This window comes from Columba livia, chromosome 10, assembly GCF_036013475.1.
Source record: "Columba livia isolate bColLiv1 breed racing homer chromosome 10, bColLiv1.pat.W.v2, whole genome shotgun sequence".
Lineage (NCBI taxonomy): Eukaryota > Metazoa > Chordata > Aves > Columbiformes > Columbidae > Columba > Columba livia.
The window spans coordinates 1,680,650-1,702,506 of record NC_088611.1 but is presented as its reverse complement, the minus strand read 5'-3'; the positions used below and the strand labels follow the sequence as shown (position 1 = coordinate 1,702,506).

Sequence of the window (21,857 nt, the reverse complement as noted above, 5' to 3'; positions counted from 1 at the left end):
GCTCTCAAACTACATTTTTTATTTCTCCAGCTTGTGCTGGGTCTTACACAACCTCCCTCTTGCTGTGTTGGAGCTGCATATTTTGCTGGATTCACACAAAGTAGTCTTATCAAGTTACAGTCTGATACAAAGACCTGAGGTAAGAACAAACGGCAATTAAGTTGTTGCTCAGCATGAGACAGTGGACTGAAAACTTAGCAGAATGCTGCAAAAGCAAATATATAAACTTGGAAATGCTGAATTAGTATTTACAAAATTAAAGCACCAGCACTAAACTTCACATGTATGTGCTGATAAACTAAGAATGAAGCACTCATCAGAGCTGCCAGCATAACATGTCAAACAACAACTTTGCAAGTCCATTTTGATTAACAAAAACATCAAATTGATACTCAGAAGAAGTGCAAAGCAATTAAAGAGTGCCATTAGAAATTGCTGTGCAAGGATAAAACCTGAGAATATCCAGTCTCTCTCTTTCAAAAAAAATCACCCTATTTTATCATCAATGTTTTAGAAATAATTTCTTAACAAGATGAATACAAAACAGTATATCCAATTTTTAGGTTCTTGAATTTGAATGCACAGAATTCAGTTAGACAAGTGCCTAAATAAAACAAAATTTGCAAAATTCTTTAAGTATCTTCAAAATCTTTTCCTCCTCAACGAAGACCAAGGCATAAATTTCATTTTTTTCTTCATTGTTAATAAAACTGGCAATTGCCTTCAAATTATTATATCATTATCTTGGTACTTGAAAGATAAAAGCTATAATCCCAAATAAACTGATAATCTAGAGGAAAATAAAATACTCTGAAATCCACCGACTTCCTACTACAAATGTCAGAAGTTACTGCTGATCTGGACTAGCAGAGTCAAGTTCTATCCTTGATATTTGTTCTATATCTGTGTGTGCGGATAAGGCCTAAGCAGCTGTTAAAACAATGTGCAACTGCATCGCTCCCTATCTGAAAACATTCTCCCACCTTCTGTACATGACATTTTGGATTACTTAGTTTTATGCTATATTTTACCTTGGAACCAGACTCTGTAAATAGCTGTGCAGCCACCCCAAACAACCCCAAATTCACTTGTCTAGGCACAAGGTCATCTGGTAGAAGGAAGTATTCAATGTGATAGAAACGCTGCGTGCTTGGAACAGCTCCTGACTCATCAGCTTGAATTCTCTCTCCTTGCATATCAGGGAGATTGGATTTCTTTCGCATTTGTCCTAGAGAGAATATTAGAATTATCTGGAAGCATTAAACATTATCAAAGATGATACTTTCAGGGGGAACTAGTGCTTTCTGCAATGACCAAATGCTAACAAGTGTTCCAGTGTGACAACAGAAAAATCGTTGACTGGACACAGCTGACTGGTGAACATGAAACTCTCATCCCAGTGCCCAACCCTGCAATTCTTACCCAGGTTTAACTACTGTCATGGTCCAGAAAGTTCCTGGAACTCCCCCCTCCATCCTGTCTTCCTGCAGCAGGACATCCAGCAATCACAGTTCTCAGAGCACATGTGTTCTGTTGCCCAGGGAACTGCCAAAAAGTGGGATTTCACACTGCACAGGGGAAGGCTGAACGTACCTGCTCCTGCTACTCCCAAACACTCCTACACCACAAGAGAACCATCTCTCATCTGTTCAACAGTGGCTACCTTCCCTTAAAATGACACTACTACCTTTAAACTACCCCAACTCATAATTAGCTGGCTGAGTATATACGCCAAATTTTCCCTATTAGACAGTGACTGATTAAAAAGCACCAGCTAAAATCAGCAACTTAAATACCTGTGACTACCCAGGAGTCTGCAGTCAGGAAAGGCTTTCAGCCACCGGTGACAATCACCCAAAGATAAAAGGCTCCCACAACCACTGCCATTTTCTTGAGCAACCTACCCAGGAAAATGCAAATCAACTAACACTTTTTCTAGCTTTATCTCCTTAAACCATTCAGGACTCTGCCACACAAAGTTATGAAGTAATAAGAAAAGGGTTCTTAGGAAAACTTGCGTTGGGTACTTACCCGTAGGCAGGGCAGGGACAGCGAGTGACACTGTGAACGTGCAGGTCACGGTGTGGGAGCCATCTGGTCCCACACAAGCTTCTTCAGACGGGAGGAGGCTGCTGCCTTCCCCCTCTGGGCTCAGCGGCCCACCACCCGCAACAGCTTCTGGGGTTTCAGCTTCAAAAGTGCTTTCAGAGCAGATTGTGTTCAGGTCTGCCATCTGGTCTTTATCATCTTCCTGCACGTCCTCTTCTTCCACTGTTTTTGAATTCTTACATTCTTGCTTTGCCATCCTGAGGTGGGGTCAGGCAGCAGGTTCAGAGGCTATGAACAAAACAAACAGCTTCATTTTAGCGCTGAAATAAAAAATCCCTACTAGAACCAAAGCAGGAGCAGGGAAGGACAACATGAGGAGGGGCAAAAATCCCCATTTCAAAAATGCTTTCAAAGCGTGTGACACACACGCCCAGCGGATCAGTTTTTGGACCCAGGGACAACCCACACAAAAGGCTCCAAGTGACAACTGGGGCAAGAGCTCATCAGCGCGTTCCACGAAGAGCGACAAAACGCTCAAAAAAGTAAAAATGGGATGACAGCTGGGGGTCTAAACTACCGCTTTCTTACCTGACGTTGGAGGAAAGCTGAGTTCGGAAGGAGTTTATGTTCAGAAAAGCGAGAAACCCAGCAGCCCAGCGCTGAGGCCGCGGCCGCACGGGCGGGCCCCTGGCGCCAACCCCGCGCCCATAACGGCTACAACGGCCGCCCGGGGCCGCCAGCGCCGCCGAGGGCCCGGGGCTCGGCCGCACACCCTCGGTACCGCAGACCGATCGCTCCGCCGCCGGGGGCCGCCTCAGTTCAGCGGCCGGAGAACCGCTCCCCTGCCAGAGCGCCCTCGCCTCACAGCCCCGGCCGGTCCCTCACAGCCCCGCCGCGCCGCCCCGACCCGACTCGGCCTTTTCCTCACAGCCCCGGCCGCTCCCTCACAGCCCCGCCGCGCCGCCCCGACCCGACCCGACTCTGCCGTTCCCTCACAGCCCCGGCCGTTCCCCTCACAGCCCCGCCGCGCCGCCCCGACCCGACTCGGCCTTTCCCTCACAGCCCCGGCCGCTCCCTCACAGCCCCGGCCGCTCCCTCACAGCCCCGCCGCGCCGCCCCGGCTCGGCCGTTCCCTCACAGCCCCGGCCGCTCCCTCACAGCCCCGGCCGCTCCCTCACAGCCCCGCCGCGCCGCCCCGACCCGACTCGGCCGTTCCCCTCGCAGCCGAGTTAGCCCAGGAACCTGGGTGAGAACACCTCACCGGGGCACCTATCCCTCTCGGTGACGGCTCCTCAGTCGATACACACCTACATTTCATTTTGAAATGTTTTCCACCTTCACTCCTGAATAGCCTGTGATATCATAACAAATTTACACGAATCAGAAAATTTAGAAAACGCCACCACATAAGCCTAGAATTACACCCCCCGCCTTCCCCCCCAACACAATCATATTCTCTTTCAAACATTTGCATTTTTCCCCTCCACTGGATAAATATGTCTTTCTTGTCTTGAACATGGTTTATGGTACAGCAGGCAAAGCAATGAGGATTGTCTACAACCAGTAGTAATTAATTATGCATGCAGCTGACAAACCAGGAAAATGCCTAAGCATGGTCACTTTTCACTAAATTTGAAGAGCACGACCATCCAAATGGCTCAGCAGAAATAGGAATAAACCAGACAGAAACACGTTGTTCAGAGACAGCAACACGGGATTATCTACACAGCCAACCCCGAGCAGCAACTGCTAGTGAGGATTCAGGCATTCATTGCTCTTCTCTAACTCCCTTTTCAGAGACTCTGATTGCCTAAACTGTAACTAACATTGTATATATATACACACACCTCACCTATCGACTTCCCTCTTCCTTGGCAGCAAAACCATTACAGGATTAGTTCAACATTTATACACCCAATAATAATTATTTTGTCTCCTTGTACAAACTATACATCCCTATTTTTCATATGAACACTCAGTATTTAAGCCTGTTTGAATCCATTTAGTTTGACCATATTTCTCACAAGGAGGGTGAAAAAGGGCGGAGCGATTCATTTCACAGATTTTGGTTCTCTTTGTTTTCCCACAGGATCGTCTCACAGCCCATCATCAAGAACTCAGGCTGACATCTCAATTGTCTGCGAAAAAAACAGCTGATTGGAAATTAAAATGCTGATGGAATAAAACATTGTTATGAAACACCTTCCTGACAGATAAAAGCTTCAGCATTTCAGTGTGTATTCCATGGCTGAAGAACACACAGATCCCTGTGTGCCATTCCCCTATCTGTCACTGCCTTCGTGCATGGCGTTTGGTAAATCATTTTCAAACACAACAAGAGCACCAGAATTTTTCACATGAAACTGAAAAGCACATTAAAGCCCAGAAGGATCCAAATGTTAAAATGATTCACTAGTTTTGTGCTCCTTTCACACCTTTGCTAGATGAAGACCCAAATCCTAGATGCCAGTCTTCCACTTCAGCCCTGACACCAAAGCACTGTAGATACCTACTGGTTTTCTATCACACTGGGCTGCATCCAAACTGCAACGCTTTTATTTTAAAGACGGCTGTGAGGAAATAAAAGGCCGTGGGCAATGTGTCACACCGTCCTTAGGACCAGCAGTTCCACAGTTCCTCCCTTCCCCGAGGCCTTGCTGCATCTCCTGGCAGGAGTGGGACCTGGGTGACCAGCAGTGTTGTATGTGAGGCAGAGCTCAGGGGTGTTTTCCGCTCTTTCTGCTGAAGCTGTACCACTGGGAAAGGAGCTCAAGATTTGCTCAGCCCAACAGGAAAAGAGAGTTTTAAGATCTACTGTGATTTATTCAAAGTGCATGAAGAGTCTCAGCAGGCAGCAAACAGGACACATGCTCCCTGCTTGCTGGTGGAGTCCAAACCAACAGGCCCAACTCATGCTCACAGCTCTCAGGGAGAGGCTCATGGCTCTGAATCCTCAGCAAAGTGCATAAAACCTCAGAATAACAGGGAGTAGGGGACACACACATTCTTTGTGTCATCTATGCAGCGCTCTGTCCAGTGTGACATTTGGGGGGACTGGACGCTGAGATGTCCAGCTTACCCGTATGGAACTGATTCTGACTTTCCAGGGATTTCAGGTTCTAGATGTCATGAGAATGGCCAGACAGACACAAAATGGGTCTCAACAACAAGGCTGAAGCTTCCATCACTCTCTTTGCATTTGCTCCTTACAGTCCATTCCCTCACCTGTACACACAGGCTTCATAATTTCTGGTATTTAGGAATATCCAGGAGAAAAAGTGCTCTAAAAAGGCTAAATCTAAATAATACATGTTTATCCCGAGAATCTACAGTCTAATTTACAGAAGAAATTAAGGCAGCATCAATGTTTCAGAAAGAAAATCCTTTTCTGAAGTAATTTAGACTCTTAAGAGAAGTCAAAGCCTTGTAGCAGATCACATCTGCTCCCCACAGCCTGCACAGGAACCACTGGCAAACCTACTAGCTAGAGAAAGCCAGGAGTAACACTGACTGAAGCACTACAAGCCAAATTCTGGTCTCACTTATCCTATTGTGAATTTCCCATTTTCCCCCTCTACTTCAAAATTTGTTCATAAAAAGATAAGCATTTACCCTATGAGCACCACTAAACAAAAGCTGAAAGCAGTAGATGTCTAATTACTGTAGAAGAGTCTTAAAATTGTTCCAGATGCTGAATAGCTGAGAAATGTCAGATACAACACCTGGCTACTCAGAGAGAAGCAGCTGTTTCCCTTTCAGACTCCATAACACATCATTTCTTCCCATTAAATACTTTATGCCAAGAGAAGGATCACAATCTAATTAGTAACATCGCGCTGGATGAAAAACACGTTGCAGTCAGGGAAGGTCTTGTGTTAACCCCAGTGGTTTCCCAGCAGCTCCACAGCAAGAGAGGATCTGGACACCAGTTCTTGTCCATTTTTAACAAAGGCACTCTCCTTACTAAGGTTCCCTTATATTAGTTACTGAAACTCCTGTATCCACCCGACATGCTCTTCACGTCACTAAACAAACAGAACATCTTTACGGCCTTTTACACAGTATGAGAATTACCTCCACACTCCCTGGATGTGTCCATCTAAAACCTTGTCTGTGTAAGTGTTAATGAAAACATACTGCAGGCAGGAGCAGAACTGCATGACGGACAGGGACCTCCAGTTACATTTCTCCTTCTTTGTGTTACTGTACACACAGAGCTGGCCCAATCTGCTGGACCTAACAAACAAAAAGAAAACACCCAACATTTTTTTAGTTGCAAGTAACCTCAAGAGTGTGCCAAGAACAACACTGCACCACTAATATTATTTTAACTCATCTCTGAAGTTCCTTCCGAAAGCAACTGTTTCAGAGAAAAACAGTTTTAAAAGGATCAATAACATCACGGTATGACTTTGTTGGAAAGGATTTGGAAGACAAATTTTAGGTACTTAGCACTACATTTTCACTTTTCTCCTTGCTAGCAGAAAGTCTAGCAGGAATATATTTTTTTACTGTAATGAAGTGAACTTTCTGGCAAGATGAGCATCCTCCCCAGGCTCCGGCCAGCTCTGTGTGCCGAATGATGACCCACCACACGTATAAGACCAGACCGCTGATATCCTGCAATGTCAGACAGAAATGCAAACTGTGCTGATCCTTGATCCTGTGATATGTATGAACCACAGAATAGAATATAAGTATGGTTAACTTAAGCTCAAGACTTTTTTTTTTCCTATAAACCTAGTTTACATGCCTTAACTGATCCCACAGTTAATTTAAAATGTTATTCCATCAATGATGTTGGCAAACAGGCTTAAGTCTGATTGCGGCAGCTTTTAACCTCTTAAAATGAAACCACGCAGTTAAGTGATTTCAAAAGCAGTATTTTAATACACTTCTAATTTCCAGCTATTACCACAACACTGTAGAAAGAGCTATCCCATTCAGACCCTGCTGCCCCATCAGTTCTTTCTACAGTTGGGACTCCTTCGAGATACTTTGGTGCTGCTGTGCACTAATGGAACGGGGAACAACGTAGTAACACAAAGTCCTTGAATGCTTAATACGACTCTGATATCCCTCTGGGCAGGTTTAGAGAATAAGTTGAAGAACAGGCAACCCTTGTCTGGGTCAGGAGTAAAATCTCAGTGTTGCTATAGTTGGGAGTAAATACAATGGTCATTGTGATTACACTGCGACGGGCTTTTCTGTACCTCTGATAGCAGAAGCACTGCACTGGAAAAAAATTATGAGGTTAAGTGTGGAGCAATTAATGGTTTAGTTCTAAAGAAAAGCAGGCAGCAAAAGGAAAGTTTACTTCTACTGAAAAGCTGCTAAATTAATGTATACTGTGATTAAGTTACAAAAGATGTACCCGTCATTAACCAATTGACATGATAAATGCTTCCTGACCACCTGCAAAACGAAGGGATCTTTTTCAAGTTTTAGATCCTTCTGCGTGAGAAGAGGGAGACAGAAGATTAAGTGATACATTGTTTAGAAGCGGAGTGCTTAGTTTATATTTAACTAATAATTCATAGATGTATTGTAAGTAAGAAACTAAACAATTTTAACTAACATCATCAATTATTATAGATGCATTGTATGTCAAAATTAAAAAAAAAAAAATTGTAATGCATATGTAATAATTATGTGAATATAAGCAACACAAGAGCATCCATTGTTTGGAGCACTTACGGAGGATGATCCCCAGTGTGCTCCATCACTGATAAAATAAAGAATGCCACTTAACGGTATAATTGACTCTGCTGTTCAGTTTATTTCTTCATTTCTCTACCAAGCCCAAGCTCCTAATCAAAGGGAGGCTACAGGGACTTTTAAGGTTTCTCTGGTCCAACTGTTTTCCCAGTTGTCTAGTGTTTAAAAGTATTGGTGGTTGGTTTTTAAGAAAACACGATGCAAAACCCAACTGCTTGGCAGTCAGAGCTTTTCCTGAAAAATCAAACAAAACTCTATGGCCAAAGGTTTAGGGTATTTTGCTGGTATGGAGTATCTGCTTTCCTTCAGAGATGAAACTTTGGTGAAGGTGAATTTACATCATTCCGACATTCCCATTTCCCTGTTATAATGATAACACAGAAAGGCAAAGGTTTGTCATGGCATTTAGATCCTTCGCTCTTCCAACCCAGAAGCCCAGCAGATGGGCGACGAGGAACTCGGCAGAGGCCCAAACGCTCCACGGTGCTGTTGATGATGCTTCTCTCTCTTCTAGCCAGAGACGCCACCAAGAAACCCAGCTGGAAACCGCAGGTGCTAAAATACAGTTTACACTGACACGTTCATTGCCTGGTAAAGATTCTGGCAGCCTTTAAATCAATTATTTCCACTTGATAAATATTTTTACAACTGAAACTAGCTACACCAAAACAAATGTAGATCATTGCATTGTCTGACTCCAGGGCCTTGATGCTTTAGCTGGTGCTTGGAGTCAGTTGGTTTGATGCGTGTGGATAACAGATGTGGATCTACATAGTATCTGCTATAAACAGTCAAGGTTTATGTTTTTGTCCTTCCTCTCTCTTTCTGGTGCTGCCTTAGGGGAACGTTTTGACTCCAAGGCAATATCTTGCATTAATAATGTTATCAGACTAAGAAAAGCTAAAGTTTTATAGGTATACATGGCTATGAGAATGCATAAGGAATATACACGCATCCAGTTCATCAAGTCACTCCTCAAGTAAATCAAAGATGCAAGTTACACGTTATGCATCACTTCAAATAGGAGGAAAATGGGAGAAACACTCTTTAAAGGTACAAGAATACATTTTAAAAAGAAAAGTAAATCCATGAGCTGGACAGGAGATTCCTAACAACCACACAGTTATGAAACACACCACCATTTTGGATAATAAATAAATAGATCACTAGTAGATAAAACTCAGCCCTTGAGAACAGGAAGGCTAATGCCTTGGGTTCACCTGGGGAACCCACATCTTGTAACATAAAAACCCAAAGGAGATCTTCAGCCAGACAGCTTTGTATGTTGCCAGCCTACCATAGAAGTCAGATTCCTGATTATTTCTAACAAAGAGGAAGGTCAGCAGCCTTCCAAAGGATGCTTTTTCTTAATCGTGCACAGTACGCAGAAGTCAGTTGACATTCCCATGCAAGTGCGGGAAGTAAAAGCAGTGTCTAGGCCCTGAGCACACCAGCAGACCTCACCTGCCCCGAATAACCTCAGGGGGTCCCCCACCCACACCCCCTGCCCAAGGGCAGCATTTGCACCCAGTGCTGAGTGCCCTGTCCTCCCTGAGGGATGCTGTGGGTGCACCTACCTCTGCTCCTTGCCCAGTCTACCTTGGACCTGCACTGTAGCCTTTCCACCAGCCCTATCTGCTGCTGCTCTCGACAAGACTTGTTGCATGGACGCCCAGACCTGGTTTATCCCCTTGCCTCATCTGGGACTGTCAATGGAGCCCGTTATCACACCCCAACTTTGTCAGCCTCTTCAGAACTTGGCCACGATTGATGCCACAGTCACCTCTGCCAGTGGAGCAGCCCTGCTCGTGCTGCTCCCTGACTGCAGCTGTGTTCAACAACACAGGTCCTGCTCCATAGCCAAAAAGGGACAAAAAGCGCTGCTTTGGAAAGCTGTCACTGGAACCAGTTTAACATGTATGCATCTTTGTCACAGACAGCAGCTTAAAAAATACATTACAATACCTTAAAGACACATCCGCAGAGCTGAAAATGCCTGGGCAAACACAAGCGTGATCGACTCTTTTAAGCACGTTAGTTTCGTTAATTTAGTGGAACCACTCATTTACAAGTGTTACTCATCAAACCGGATTCTGCAATGCTATCGTTTTGCTTGTGCTACAAAGGAACCAGAAAGAAATTAGTTAAGAAGTGAGAAACAAACTTCGAGGTCGGGCTTGGCTAACACCCTTTTCCTGACGGACAAACGGAGCAGGGTGGCACCTGCACAGTGAACCCCGCAGAGCCGGGGACCCCAGGCAGCGGACGACGCTTGGCCACGGCCAAAGCAGCCCCGTTGAGAGGGGGACGGCCGGTGGGAGGAGAGACCCCAGCACCGCGGACACCGGAGCCCCGGGCGCGGCGGGAGCCCCAGTCCCCGGGCCGCCGCCCCACGGAGAGCGGGCGGGACGGGCGGCGGGGCGGGGCGGCCGCCGCGGGGGCAGGAGGATGCTCGGGGAGCGCGGCGGGACAGGCGGGCGCGATGGAGCCGCCTGAGGGCTGGGACCCGTACGGGCGGCCGGCCCGAAGGACGCAGTGGCTGGTGAGCGCCCTGGCCTACCACTACGGGCTGGACCGCGGCGTGGAGAACGAGATCGTGGTCCTGGCCACCGGGCTGGACCAGTACCTACAGGAGATCTTCCACCACCTGGACTGCGCCGGGGCGGGCAGGATCCCCGGCGAGGACTTCCGGACCCTGTGCCAGGTGCTGGGGCTGGAGGAGGCGGCGGAGGCGGCGGCGGACCCCGAGGAGTGCGCGGGGCTGTGGGACGGGCTCTCGGCCGAGCTCACCTTCCGGCAGTTCCACGCCCGGCTCTGCGGGTACTTCAGCACCAAGGCGGGCAGCGCTCCGCGCCGCGCCGTGCCGCGCCTGCCGCTGGGCCGGGAGAGCGAGCACATCGAGACCCAGATCCGCCTGCGCAGCCCCCGCCGTCGCCGCCGCCACCCGGCCGGGCCCAGCGCGGCGGGGCGGCCCGGAGAGGAGGCGGCGGAGCGGCGGGCGGCGGGGCCCTGCTCGCCGGAGTGCTACGAGGAGATCGTGGCGCTGGAGCGGGCCGAGGACCGCATCGCCAAGCTGGAGGAGGAGAACGGCAGCCTGCGGGAGCTGGTGGAGGACATGCGGGCCGCCCTGCAGAGCAGCGACGCCCGCTGCCTGGCCCTGCAGGTGGGTGCGCGCCGAGCCCGGGGCCCTAAGGCAGCCCTGGCTAAAGCGTGGCTTAGCAAAGATGCTGCTCTCGGAAAACCAGTTCAATAACATCGCCGCCGAGACCGATTCACACAAGGAGCATGGCAGACACCTAGACTGCTCCTTCATCCTTGGCAGTAACTTTTAAACAAAGTTTTCTTACATAGGAGGAAAGGTGTAACATATATAAAGTTACAACCATTATATATAATAAGGGTTGCCCTGAAAACCACCTTGCTGAAATTGTACAAGACATCAGTTTAACAAACTTAAGTGTATAAAACGCTGCTTTTTCTGGAGTCAGTTATATACCAGCTATGCACTGCTATGTTTTTTTCAAAAGTAAGAAAGAACTTTTGGATTCTTACCTGCACAAGCACATACCACGGTTCAGTCATAAACACCTGAGAGCTTTGCCTTGAACAGTGGAACTGTGTTTGACTCAGAGCTGCTGCCAGTTCTGCAGCCAGGCTGGTGAACCGGCTCTGGCTCCCAAGCAGAGCCCTGTTAACTCAGGCTGGGTTCTGTTCTGCACTGGCTCAAGTGAAACACATTCCTAACAGCAGTTAAATGACTCTGGCATGAGATAGCACAGAGCAGGCAAAGCACTGCAGGGCCGAGTTCACCAGTTGTTCTGGCAGGTCTGACTGGCTTGGATTTGACACTAACACAGTGCTCACATAGCTCTGCCCCACGCCCGAAAGTTCCGTGGGGCGTTTGCTGGCTGTGCATCTCCGCAATGTCCAGCGTGGCAGGTGAAAGACACTTCTGACACTTTCATTTGAAAAGTGAAAGGAAGTCAGAAGCAAATGTGAAATTCCAGTCAAATGTTGCAGGAAGAATCAGAAGGACAAAGACCAGAGGTCCAGAACACCACCAGCTGCTCTCTATTTACTTCTACCTAACACAAAAAACAGAACTGGGAGTATTTTTTTCAGAATACTTGCTTTTTGAGGACAGACTAAAGTAATGAATTAAAGCTGTACAGAAACCTGTGCAATAACCTAATTTTCCACTTTAATGAGCAGTTTTAAAATTGGATTTATAGACACATATTAAATGTGTTTATAAAAAAAACCCCACTTTCCAGAGACTCTTTCCTTGTCTGTGTTTCACAAATTTAAGTAGCTTATTCATTGCTGATCAACCATGTATCATAAAAAACAAAACAAAACCACCACACACAAAACCCAAACCAAACAACAATCCAAACACGTTCAGTCTTGATTAAAATGTCAGTTTAAAATGCATCAATTTCTCCCCGCTTTCTGCTCCGTTACAGGTAGGACTGCGGAAAAGCCACGCTAACCATAAGGAAGAGGGGACCTGTTTTATAGGGAGTAAGAGACAATTAGTGCAGAACAGCTCCCAGAGCAGGTGCCTTCAAAGTGTGCTGGAGGAAGTGGAGCTCATCCGGAGCTCCAGGGACGGGCAAATTGAAGAAGCGATGAGGTTCAACCAGGAGCTGGAGAGGGAGCTGAAGAGCTCGCAGGAAGCCCTGGTCAGCCTGGAAGATTGTAACCGGAACCTGAAGAGGGAACAGGCGGAAATGAGGAGGAAGGTTGAAGAGGCGAGACACGCCGTCCTCAACAGCCTGGGCAAGGTGAAGGAGCTGGAAGCGAAAGCTAACAAAGTGCCACATCTGCAAATATACATTCAGCAGCTGGAATCAGAACTGCGGCACTACAGGTAAGTTTGAGTCTGTTAAAACATGCCTATGAAATCACAGTAATGGAGCACAAGGTAGCTTGAAAATCACTGGTTGTAGGTATTAAATGTCTCCAAATACATCTTCTAAAGTACAGCCTGAGGGAAATTAGGAGCTGCTTATCGATTTTCTAGGCAGGGATCCATAACAGAACCGGGCCTGGTCAGTGGAAGGTTGGCCAAAATCAGGATGCTGAGCTCCAGGGAGCTGGAGTTGCTCCTCAAACACACAGCAATAGGACTCAACATAGTAATACTTCAGGAAAGCCTCAAAAGAAATTGCTGACAGTCCTTCAGAATCCATTTCTAAAACACTTGTTTTTTCGCCTTAACTGACTAATATCAGTTCAGACATTTCCTGCTAATGAAGTCAGCCACGCAAAGCCAGCAGTGATGGATGGATGGCTGACACTCCATGTCTTACGGGAGCTGTTCAACTGGTCGTATCAACTGGAGAAAAACACACCAGGCAGCTTCTGGGTAGCCGTTTTAAACTCTGCTGGGACTTGATCACTTCCTCACTGGCAGAAGATGTAATACTCCAGAAAAGTTAAAACGCTTCCCTAAACCCACACGCTAATATGGGGGGGGTCAAGCAGAAAATACATGATCCATCCGAACCCCACTTCTGTAATAGCATAAAGAAATGTTTGCAAAACTTAGAAAGTTGGTCACAAATTTAGTAGCTCGCTGCTTTGGTGCTTTTTATCTCAGACAAAACTTGGACTCGTTGATGGTTGCTAAGTGCCAGGTAATTCTACCCAAGTTTCAAACTGACCGAGCAAATGAGTTGCTGCTTGTATTTTTACTGACCCAAAGTAAAACTAATATTTAATATTTTTTCCTAACTGTACTACAGCTAGTATTTTAATATATTGTCTATTCTGAACTCCTTGTCGCTTCCTAAACTTATACTTCCTCTGTTTGCTTGTAAGAAGAATCATAGGGAGTTATTTGTAGCATCATAGCCATTGTACTCTTTTATGAAGTGAGGAAATTCTAAAAATAATCATTTTATCCGGTGTCTTTCTGTACACATTGTGTATGTTAATACCTGCATGGTGGCAGAAGATAAAAGCATTTATTTAAACATCTATAGGATTTTTAAAATAGTGTGAGGGCATGTAAAGTCCAAGATGCCTGTCATTTACAGGGGTATCGGGATGAAGGATCCAGCTCTCAGTGCTGAGACATCCCACTGCTCGTCCAGTCTATCAAGTTCTCCCTGGCATGAGGACTTAAGAGGAGTTCTTGTCCTGCCGAATTGATTTTCCAAAGTATGATGAAGCATAAAAAATTGCCTTTAAGCAGGTAGAGATGAACTAGTTAAAGACAATAAGCCATGTCAACTGGGTCTTGCAGAGCAGGAACTTTTATAGGTTGCATTAAAACGTGTGAGTTTAAAAAGATGTAAATTATGTTTTCTTTGTAAAGTAATCTTAATCTGTAATATTTATTTTAAAATTGCATGCTAGTTTAAAGTGAGCGTGAAGCTCAGGAATGGTGCTAGACTGACCATTTGGAAACTACGCCCCATTTTTAGCCGCATGGCACATTGAGCACAGGACCAGGGCAAGAGCCTGTAATGGGGCATGATGCTATATGAGGCACAAAGCACTGTCCACGTAACATGGCTCTGGGCTTGAACAGCTTAACAACAGAGCTGCTTAATGATCTATGGTCATATTCCATGGCAGATGGAATCCCATAATTCCACGTATGCCACAGTGTAGCACAGAGATACCCAAACTGGCAGAAAATGGTTTAGTTAATCAGGACAGAGCTCTGTGATGAGAGTTTAACACTAGCACATTTCTCAGCATGTATTTAATACTCCAGTGAATAGTTTTCTCCATTTCCACGTGCCACAAAGAGCTGGTGAGCAGGTAAGCAGGATCTTGGTTCAGCAAGAGCTAATGCTGCCAGGCAGCAGTGGGGAGAAACGGGTGGGGATCTGAGTATTCTGCAGAAAGCATCAACCATTGCGGATGTGTCTGCTGAGAATTCACCCTGCCTGGCATGGTAGGCCACTCTTTCACTCCAAAGCCTGAGTTCTTCCAGAGAGGATCATATTCAAGACTTAGACCAGTCTATGAGCGTTACATGCTGTTCCTGTTTATACTTTCATATTTATAAAGTAAAATAATTATTCTTTATGTTCAGATTTTCAAAGCTCTTTAAGCATCTAACTCCCACTTCTAGACCTTTGTCTATACCAACTTGCTATCATTTAGACTTGGAATCACAAAAATGACTTTAAATTGTAACCTCTCACTCATGAAACAACATAGTTTCCATCTATTCAGGAAATTGTTTAAGTACCTACAAGTGATTACATGTTTTCCTAAATTACGGTACCCAATTACAATTGCCTTTTTTGCCCACAGATTCTTATTCCTGCAAATTTAATGCGAAATGTTGCTATCAACATCCCTGGTAGACGTTTGCTGACTGAAGTTCATATGACTTGAACTTTTTCTGAGGACAGGTTCCTGTATCAAGGTTTGAAAAGTCCCTATCACGTTATGAGGCTCCTAAGCCAACCTAGCTGACCAAATAGTTTATCAATGCTTCTTGTATTGAGGTGTGCATCCCATGCTTCCTACCCTGGATGCACGTGTCGGGTTTTGGTCCCTTTCTCCACCATTAGGTATTTGTACTGTCTTTTATTTTTTAATCCCTCTCAATTTAATGAGTTAGCTCAGATACTTTTTTAAAGGTAGATTTCAAGAAATTCCTTACTGAAAAATAGAGTTAAATTCATTTCAGAGAAAACAGATGTCAGAAGAAATTGTATGTTTATCATTGGTATCATATAAAAAACACGTAATTCACAATATCCAGAAGAGTTTAGGAAGTCACGCAGGTCCCAGTTTTTCTGCAGTGCTGCCCAGACAGTTATTCCCAGCTTTTCACTGGTGCACTTGATTTCATTTTCCCAGGTACAGGACTTTTCATTTGTTATTACTGAAGCTCAACTTGTTGATTTTTGGACAACTGTTCCGGCTTCTTAAGATGACATTGGAACTAACGTCCATGTCACTATCATCCCCTCCCAGCTTGGGCTCAATTGCACATTTGTATGTAGGCTGGAAGCCTAAATGAGCATCCTGGCTGGGTCCCAGGACAGATTCTGGTGACCCCACTTGCTGCTCTCTCTTTATTTGAGAGCAAACCATTAACAGCTATTCCCTAAGTGCTTATTATTTTCAGTAAGTTTTGCTTCAGCTCAAGCTGACACCATCCATGTATTCTAATATAGTCCTATGATTTATGAGTATTATTTATAAGACTGCCACATATAAAAATGTTACTGCAATAAAAATGTCACATCTACTGCTTCTCTTTATCCATTCAGCCATTTTCCCTGTCAGAAAAGGAAATTTGGTTCATTTGACATGAATTGTTCTTGCCAAATATAAGTTGGCTCTATTTTCTATATTACATTGTAGGTGGCTTCAAAATTGATTACTTAATAAAGTTTACAGAGTTTAAAGTTTTCTACTTAATAGCATTGGAGGGAACAACAGAATTTAACAACCTTTTTTTTTTGATCCCAGTGTAACAAATAAAAAGAAAGGTCATTTAGAATCGAAATAGACTTCATAATGGAGATGTTCACAGAGGGTTTATGTTGCTGTGTTAGCCACTAGCACAGTAATTACATAGGTCAGTGGAAGGGGTCATAAAATACCAAAAATGCTTCCCATATGCATGGTCTGTCTCCCAAATTACTTAATTATCCATCAGCATCTATATGTGTTAATGCATAGGAATCCTTTTTGCATGGAATGCAGAAAGGCTTGTTTCATCCCCTCATATTCTCTTATAAATATGAAGATGGAGGCATAATTTCCTTCATTTATTTCTTTCATGAAGTCACCAGTCTTAATTTTTCTAAAAAGCTATGCTCTAGCTTATCCTGCATCCAAAGTAATTATTTTCTCTTTTATCTTTTCAATAATTTCTCAGGTTATCGTTTATTCTGTAGAATATAACATGACAGGCCAAACAGATCCAAATCAATAATGCAGAAACAGGAGAGGAATATGGAAATATTCCCAACTGATACAGTCAGCTGCATGAGGCGAAGAAACAAAAGCCGTAGCAAAGAAACACTAATTCACCAAAGGAGGTCTATAAAGTAGGTTATTTCCAAACTGCATCACGGAACAACAGGATGATTGGGCTTGGAAGGGACCTTCTATTCAAAGAAGTAGACATTAAGTAAAGAAAATCTGGACCACTTTCTGCTTGATGAGTGTCATCAGTATCTGGATGAACTGATGTCATCTCATCATATTTTGTTATTCTGCTTGTGCCTGATGTTTTCTTCTATGTAAGACTGTAACATGTTGTGTAGGAATCTGTGCAAAACCCCAGGCCTTTAGGTTTTTTGGGAAGTTAACAGTAACAGGTGGATATGCTCCCATCCTATGAAGCTTAGTCTACTTGCATGTCTCTAGTCACAGAAGAATCATAAGCTAAGCAAGCAAATGAGATTACTACTCATTTGAAACACTTTACAGGAACATTTTGATTTCACACAAAGGTATAATGGAAGGTATTGTTATATATGGTAGAGAGGACTGCACAGAGCAATTGAAATACACTGGCTTGGCACTGAAGAAAATGTGTAGCATCTCTTTCTATGGTTTTATTTCAAATGCAAGAAGAGTCTTTCAGTTCTTTTTAATATTAACAATACTTGCTTCCCATAATAATGGCAAAATGTTTACTTCAAATCCATTCAAATTAAGGCAAGTTTATCCCCAAGGAAGCTTCTACTTGTGTGCTAATTCTGACTCTGGAAATGTAGCCAGTTCTCTGGCCTGTCTCAGTCTGGGCTCTCAGTTACACAGCGTTTATCCTTGGGAGACTTTCCCTGGTTTCTCACTAAATCCTCCTTTTCATCTGGCTTGCCTGCTTTGCTGTGTGGGGAGTAAATCACCGCGAGCACAATGGCGATGCCACACACGGGGCCGCTGCCCGGTGCGGCCGCGCCGTCGCCGTGTCCCAGGCTCCCTCCCCAGCTCCGGAACCCGCCATAGCTGCCCCTTGGCAGACCCCTCACATGTACTTTCCTGGGGACGAGGAGACTACTTTGAATCATGCTAATGCCTCCTACACCAGAGAGGTTCTTTTTCCCCAGAAGGTGTGCAGTTGGTGTTTCTGCAGCTCCTCTCCCTTCAGTTTGTGCCTGGAAATCCAGGCAGCCGCCTGGGGGACCCTCCCAGCCTTCTGGCTGCCCTGACAAGCTGCATCACACCTCTCTGGTTTTACAGTCTTTTCCCAAGAAATTAGACACCCTTTACTAGCCATATTTTCTAGGTGATGCAACATATTATGGATCTTATGCCAGCAAAAATTTCATACACAAAGATAACTTTGAACTAAAGAAAAAGCCTAGACCCCCACCCCTTTCAAGTGGTTTGATAAGACTGTCAGCTACACCACTTGAAAAGAACACCTCCCAGAACAAAGTCACTGTCTCGCTGTCATTGCAAGAACCAAAATCAAGCAGAAATGTCCTGGCTCACAAGCAGGACTCAGCTGCAATGCTCTGGAGCACTGGGGCGAGCTCCCGCACAGACCTCTCTGTACCACGGGGCAGCAGTCGGTGACTTTCTGCCACAAAGGCTCCCTCGGTACCTCCTGCCTGCTGGGCCCAGCTCGCCGCAGACAGGACGTCGCTGCCGTGTGCTGCTGTTCTGCCCAGTTTATGGGCCTTAGAATTGCATTAACCTCAATACCACCCATCCAGCAGAGCCGGACGCTTCAGATCCCGCTGCATGCAGATACAAGCACAGCAAACTGGATGTGCTGGGGCTGTTCTGGGAATGAAGTCATCAGCTTGACAAGGCTGGGATCTGTGCATCCCTCTTCACCTAAAAGCCGACTAACGGCACTGTAGGAGAGCTGCATAAAGAGAACCGTTGTTTATTACCAAGAAAAACGCATCTGTAAGCCAAGCGCTTGTAGCCTCCTGTCACAAAACATCACAGCTCATTACCAACCTGGGGGTCAAGAGGACACTTATGTGTTGCCTACACAGTCACACATTTGGCCTTGCTGTGTTTCCTAAGCAAACCTGACCCGTTTGTACCTGCTTCTATGCAAAGGAGCGCTTGTAGAAAAGGACACTGGCTGGGGTGCTCGGGCTTTTCCCCAGCTCGCTGCCAGGTCCCTCTGATCTGCCCTCAGCTCGTACACTCCCGAGATCTGACCTGCTGAATACCTCACCAGCATCCCTTTGCTTATAGGAGAAACGAGAGTGTAACCGGGCAAGAAATCTTTTACCGAATGGGAGTCTGCCAGACCTCCCCAAGAGATGCTTCAAAGAACCAGAAGTACTTTAAAAATATACTTTTCCTTCAGGTCAGTTTTGTAAGACAAAGTACTGACACATAACCTCAACGTGTAACCTGTGGCCTAAACCTGTGGCTTCTACATTGATCTCTATGGATGTCAAAGGTATTGACCAAAAAATGAAGTAAAACCACCAGGGCCGAGACCCCGAGGGGACCAGAGCATGGACAAGTGCTCCAGTCAGGCACTTCAACACGTATATAGTATAAAGTACTCAACAACTCCACTGAGTCACTCCAGAGAGAAAATCAAACCAAATCAACCAACCCCATCTCAAGTGGGTTCAGCGTGAGTCATTTTTGCTGTCAATTCCCACAACTTACATTGAAAATCAAGCACTGCTTATCATCTACACTCAGGCACAAGCAGAGAATTCTGTGTTCTTTTAAGCTTTTTGATCTGGGTGAATAAGAAGGGAAGACATAGAACTTTTCTCCATAGAACTTGAAAATTACTTCATGAAAATGAGGAGAGGAGTTCTACTATAGCACAAGAAGCGATTATTTACTCTTTGCTCCTCATTTCGCTTTCCTCCAAGATATAAAATAGATGAGGTGGTTTGTAAGACAGATGCTGACAATTCAAGTTTTCAAATGTTAAACTAATTTGTTATGCTAAACTAATCTGCTCTTGGAATATAGAGGGATTAATGACCTGCAGGGGAGGACACCTCACCTCTTGAATAGATCCCCAAACCAACAATGATACAACAAGTGAAGTCACCCTAGAATAGTTCAAGGGAAACTTGTGTATATTATGCTTAAAAAACAAAACTCAACACAATGCCTTTTTAATTTGTGCACCAGAAAAAAGCATTGAATGCTGCAATGAGGAAATGGGACCAGCCCACGCAAAGCCATGTCCTTTCATTTGCCAGACATACGTTCTGTTTCAGCAGCTTTCTTCAACCAGTTGCCTATTAGAGTTGGCCGTCCCAAGAAAGAAATCAGTCTGGCCTTTCGATAGATGCACACGAACTATTCTACTTTGTTATTTACTCAAATTCTCAAAAAAAAAATAGATACTAAATTACCTGCAGACCTGGGGGAATATCTAGCAAGTCAAATTAGTTGACTCCATGACTTCACTGGGAACTTGCTATAACGCAAACCCGCAGCCAAATGAAGTTCTCAAGCCCCATTCTTGGGGTAACACAGGTGGGAGCCCAAGATTTTCAATCCCCTGATGTTCCTGGGGACACTGTCGGGGATACTCGTGTAGAGGTGGATAGTCAATCTGTATTTATATCTGTCTAGATGGGGGGATGAGCTTGTGTATCTCACTGATACTAGGAAATATAATACAGGCAATTTCTGCATCTAATCTTAAAGCTTCATATGCTGAGATAATCCCAAATGGGCAACTCAAACACAGACTGAGATTTTGGGGGGCAAAAGGGGGAAAAGAGGAGCAGGAGAATCAGCTGGTCATAGTATTTGCTTCAGTACATTACCAAGAAAAGGTATTTCTATGGTTTCTAATGTGGAACCTGTGTGCTCAAGTCAAGCAACCTGGAAGCTGTAAGATACAGCAAAGGCTGACTTTAGTTATTATTTACAGAGATAATTCTTATCTATAAAAATAAAGTGTACATTTTTATAAATTTTCATAATGACCATCTGAAAATTTGATAAATTCTGATAAAAATTAATAGATACACATGTCCTTAAAGAATCACAAAGTTGCAGCTCAACTGCAAAGACTGAAAATGTAAATCATGGGTTGAAGCTTGGTGCTTATTGCAGATATCTGTATCACAGGATGCTGCTTGCAGTTGTTCACCAATGTCATTTCACATAGAAACGTACTTTATGAACAAAACGGTTGGAAAATAAATGCCAAGTATAAGCTTTGAGCATGACGCATCTTTAGGAATTTTCTTCTGTACAAGTAAGTTCAGCCTTCACAGCATCGGTCTTCAAACCACTTGAAAATCAAGGCGTGGAGGCTGTGATTGAGTGTGCTGCAGTCCCTCCTTGTTTGTGCCTGAGCTCCAAGTGCTAATTGCCATCACATCACACAGCTGCCCCTTCCAGAAAAGAGGTGCCAAGTGTTAGGAATCAAATTACACTGGAAAGACCTCAAACCTTTCAATAAACCTACAGAATAAACCCAGGCCCTGCGCTTTGTTTTGTGAAGAGTCTCTTTTCACAGCACAACGTTTCAGGGAAGGTTCATGATGTCACATTAATCATAACACTGAAAACAGTGGCATTCACAGCACATCTGCTCTGCCTTTATTCTCCGTACTTGACCCCATCACATGTCCTTGGCATTAGTTCACATCACATCAAAGTTGCTGGAACTGCGTATGGTGAGGCCAGCCAAGTTTAAACCAGAACATTGTCAGGTTTAAGCTGAGCTCTGACTGTAGTTTTTTCTCCCTCCTGGAGCTTAGCAGGAAATTACACAAGACAGAAATACGAGCAAAGCAAAGCCAATCCTCATGAAAACTGTCCAAAAGTAGGTTACACTACCTATTTCTGTCTCAGCATCTACCCAAAGGTGGGATTTCCAACAGCATATATCAAACTGGGGATACACCTGTATTTTGTTATGCATTGATGTGCTGAGAGGGCAGCGTCGCTGCATCAGCATCACATCCGATACTATTGCAGGGCTCCGATACTCCGCACTGCAGAACAGGGGCATGGATGAGGCTGCTTAAAGGGGTTTAATTGGGTGGCCTGACACAACTGGTGTGAATGAGGTGAACAGACGGACCCTCTCACCTACACCGACGGCTCCGAGTTCATTTAGACCCAGGCAAAATACTGGGGGTGAATAGGTCATCCTCCAAAAATACAGCTTGGAAATAGTTTAAACCAGT

General features: G+C 44.8%; 2 protein-coding genes across 12 annotated transcripts in view; one reads left to right on the top strand and one right to left on the bottom strand.

Annotated features, from left to right (window-relative positions):
• The window catches only part of CFAP92 (cilia and flagella associated protein 92 (putative)), a 44,590-nt gene extending 34,710 nt beyond the window's left edge, over positions 1–9,880 (bottom strand). For 5 of the 7 annotated variants that reach the window (XR_010474982.1, XM_065074875.1, XM_065074877.1 and 2 more), the window contains exons 1-3: positions 2,638–3,006; positions 2,032–2,337; positions 1,032–1,228 (exon numbers count right to left, since the gene is read on the bottom strand). Coding sequence is in view for 5 of the 7 variants with exons in the window: in XM_065074875.1 (XP_064930947.1) it covers positions 1,032–1,228; positions 2,032–2,305 (471 nt within the window). In the remaining 2 variants the exon portion in view is untranslated. Of the gene's footprint in view, positions 1–1,031; positions 1,229–2,031; positions 2,338–2,637; positions 3,007–3,356; positions 3,402–6,123; positions 6,286–9,732 lie in introns of those variants that run through there. The other 2 variants (XM_065074876.1, XM_065074880.1) reach the window with 2 other exon arrangements.
• Positions 9,881–10,101: 221 nt separating this feature from the next.
• Positions 10,102–21,857, top strand: part of EFCC1 (EF-hand and coiled-coil domain containing 1) — a 51,409-nt gene continuing 39,653 nt past the window's right edge. For all 5 annotated transcript variants that reach the window (XM_013367100.3, XM_065074887.1, XM_065074883.1 and 2 more), the window contains exons 1-2: positions 10,102–10,930; positions 12,234–12,640. In XM_013367100.3, the coding sequence (XP_013222554.2) occupies positions 10,250–10,930; positions 12,234–12,640 (1,088 nt within the window). In that variant the 5' untranslated portion in view covers positions 10,102–10,249. The remainder of the gene's footprint in view (positions 10,931–12,233; positions 12,641–21,857) is intronic.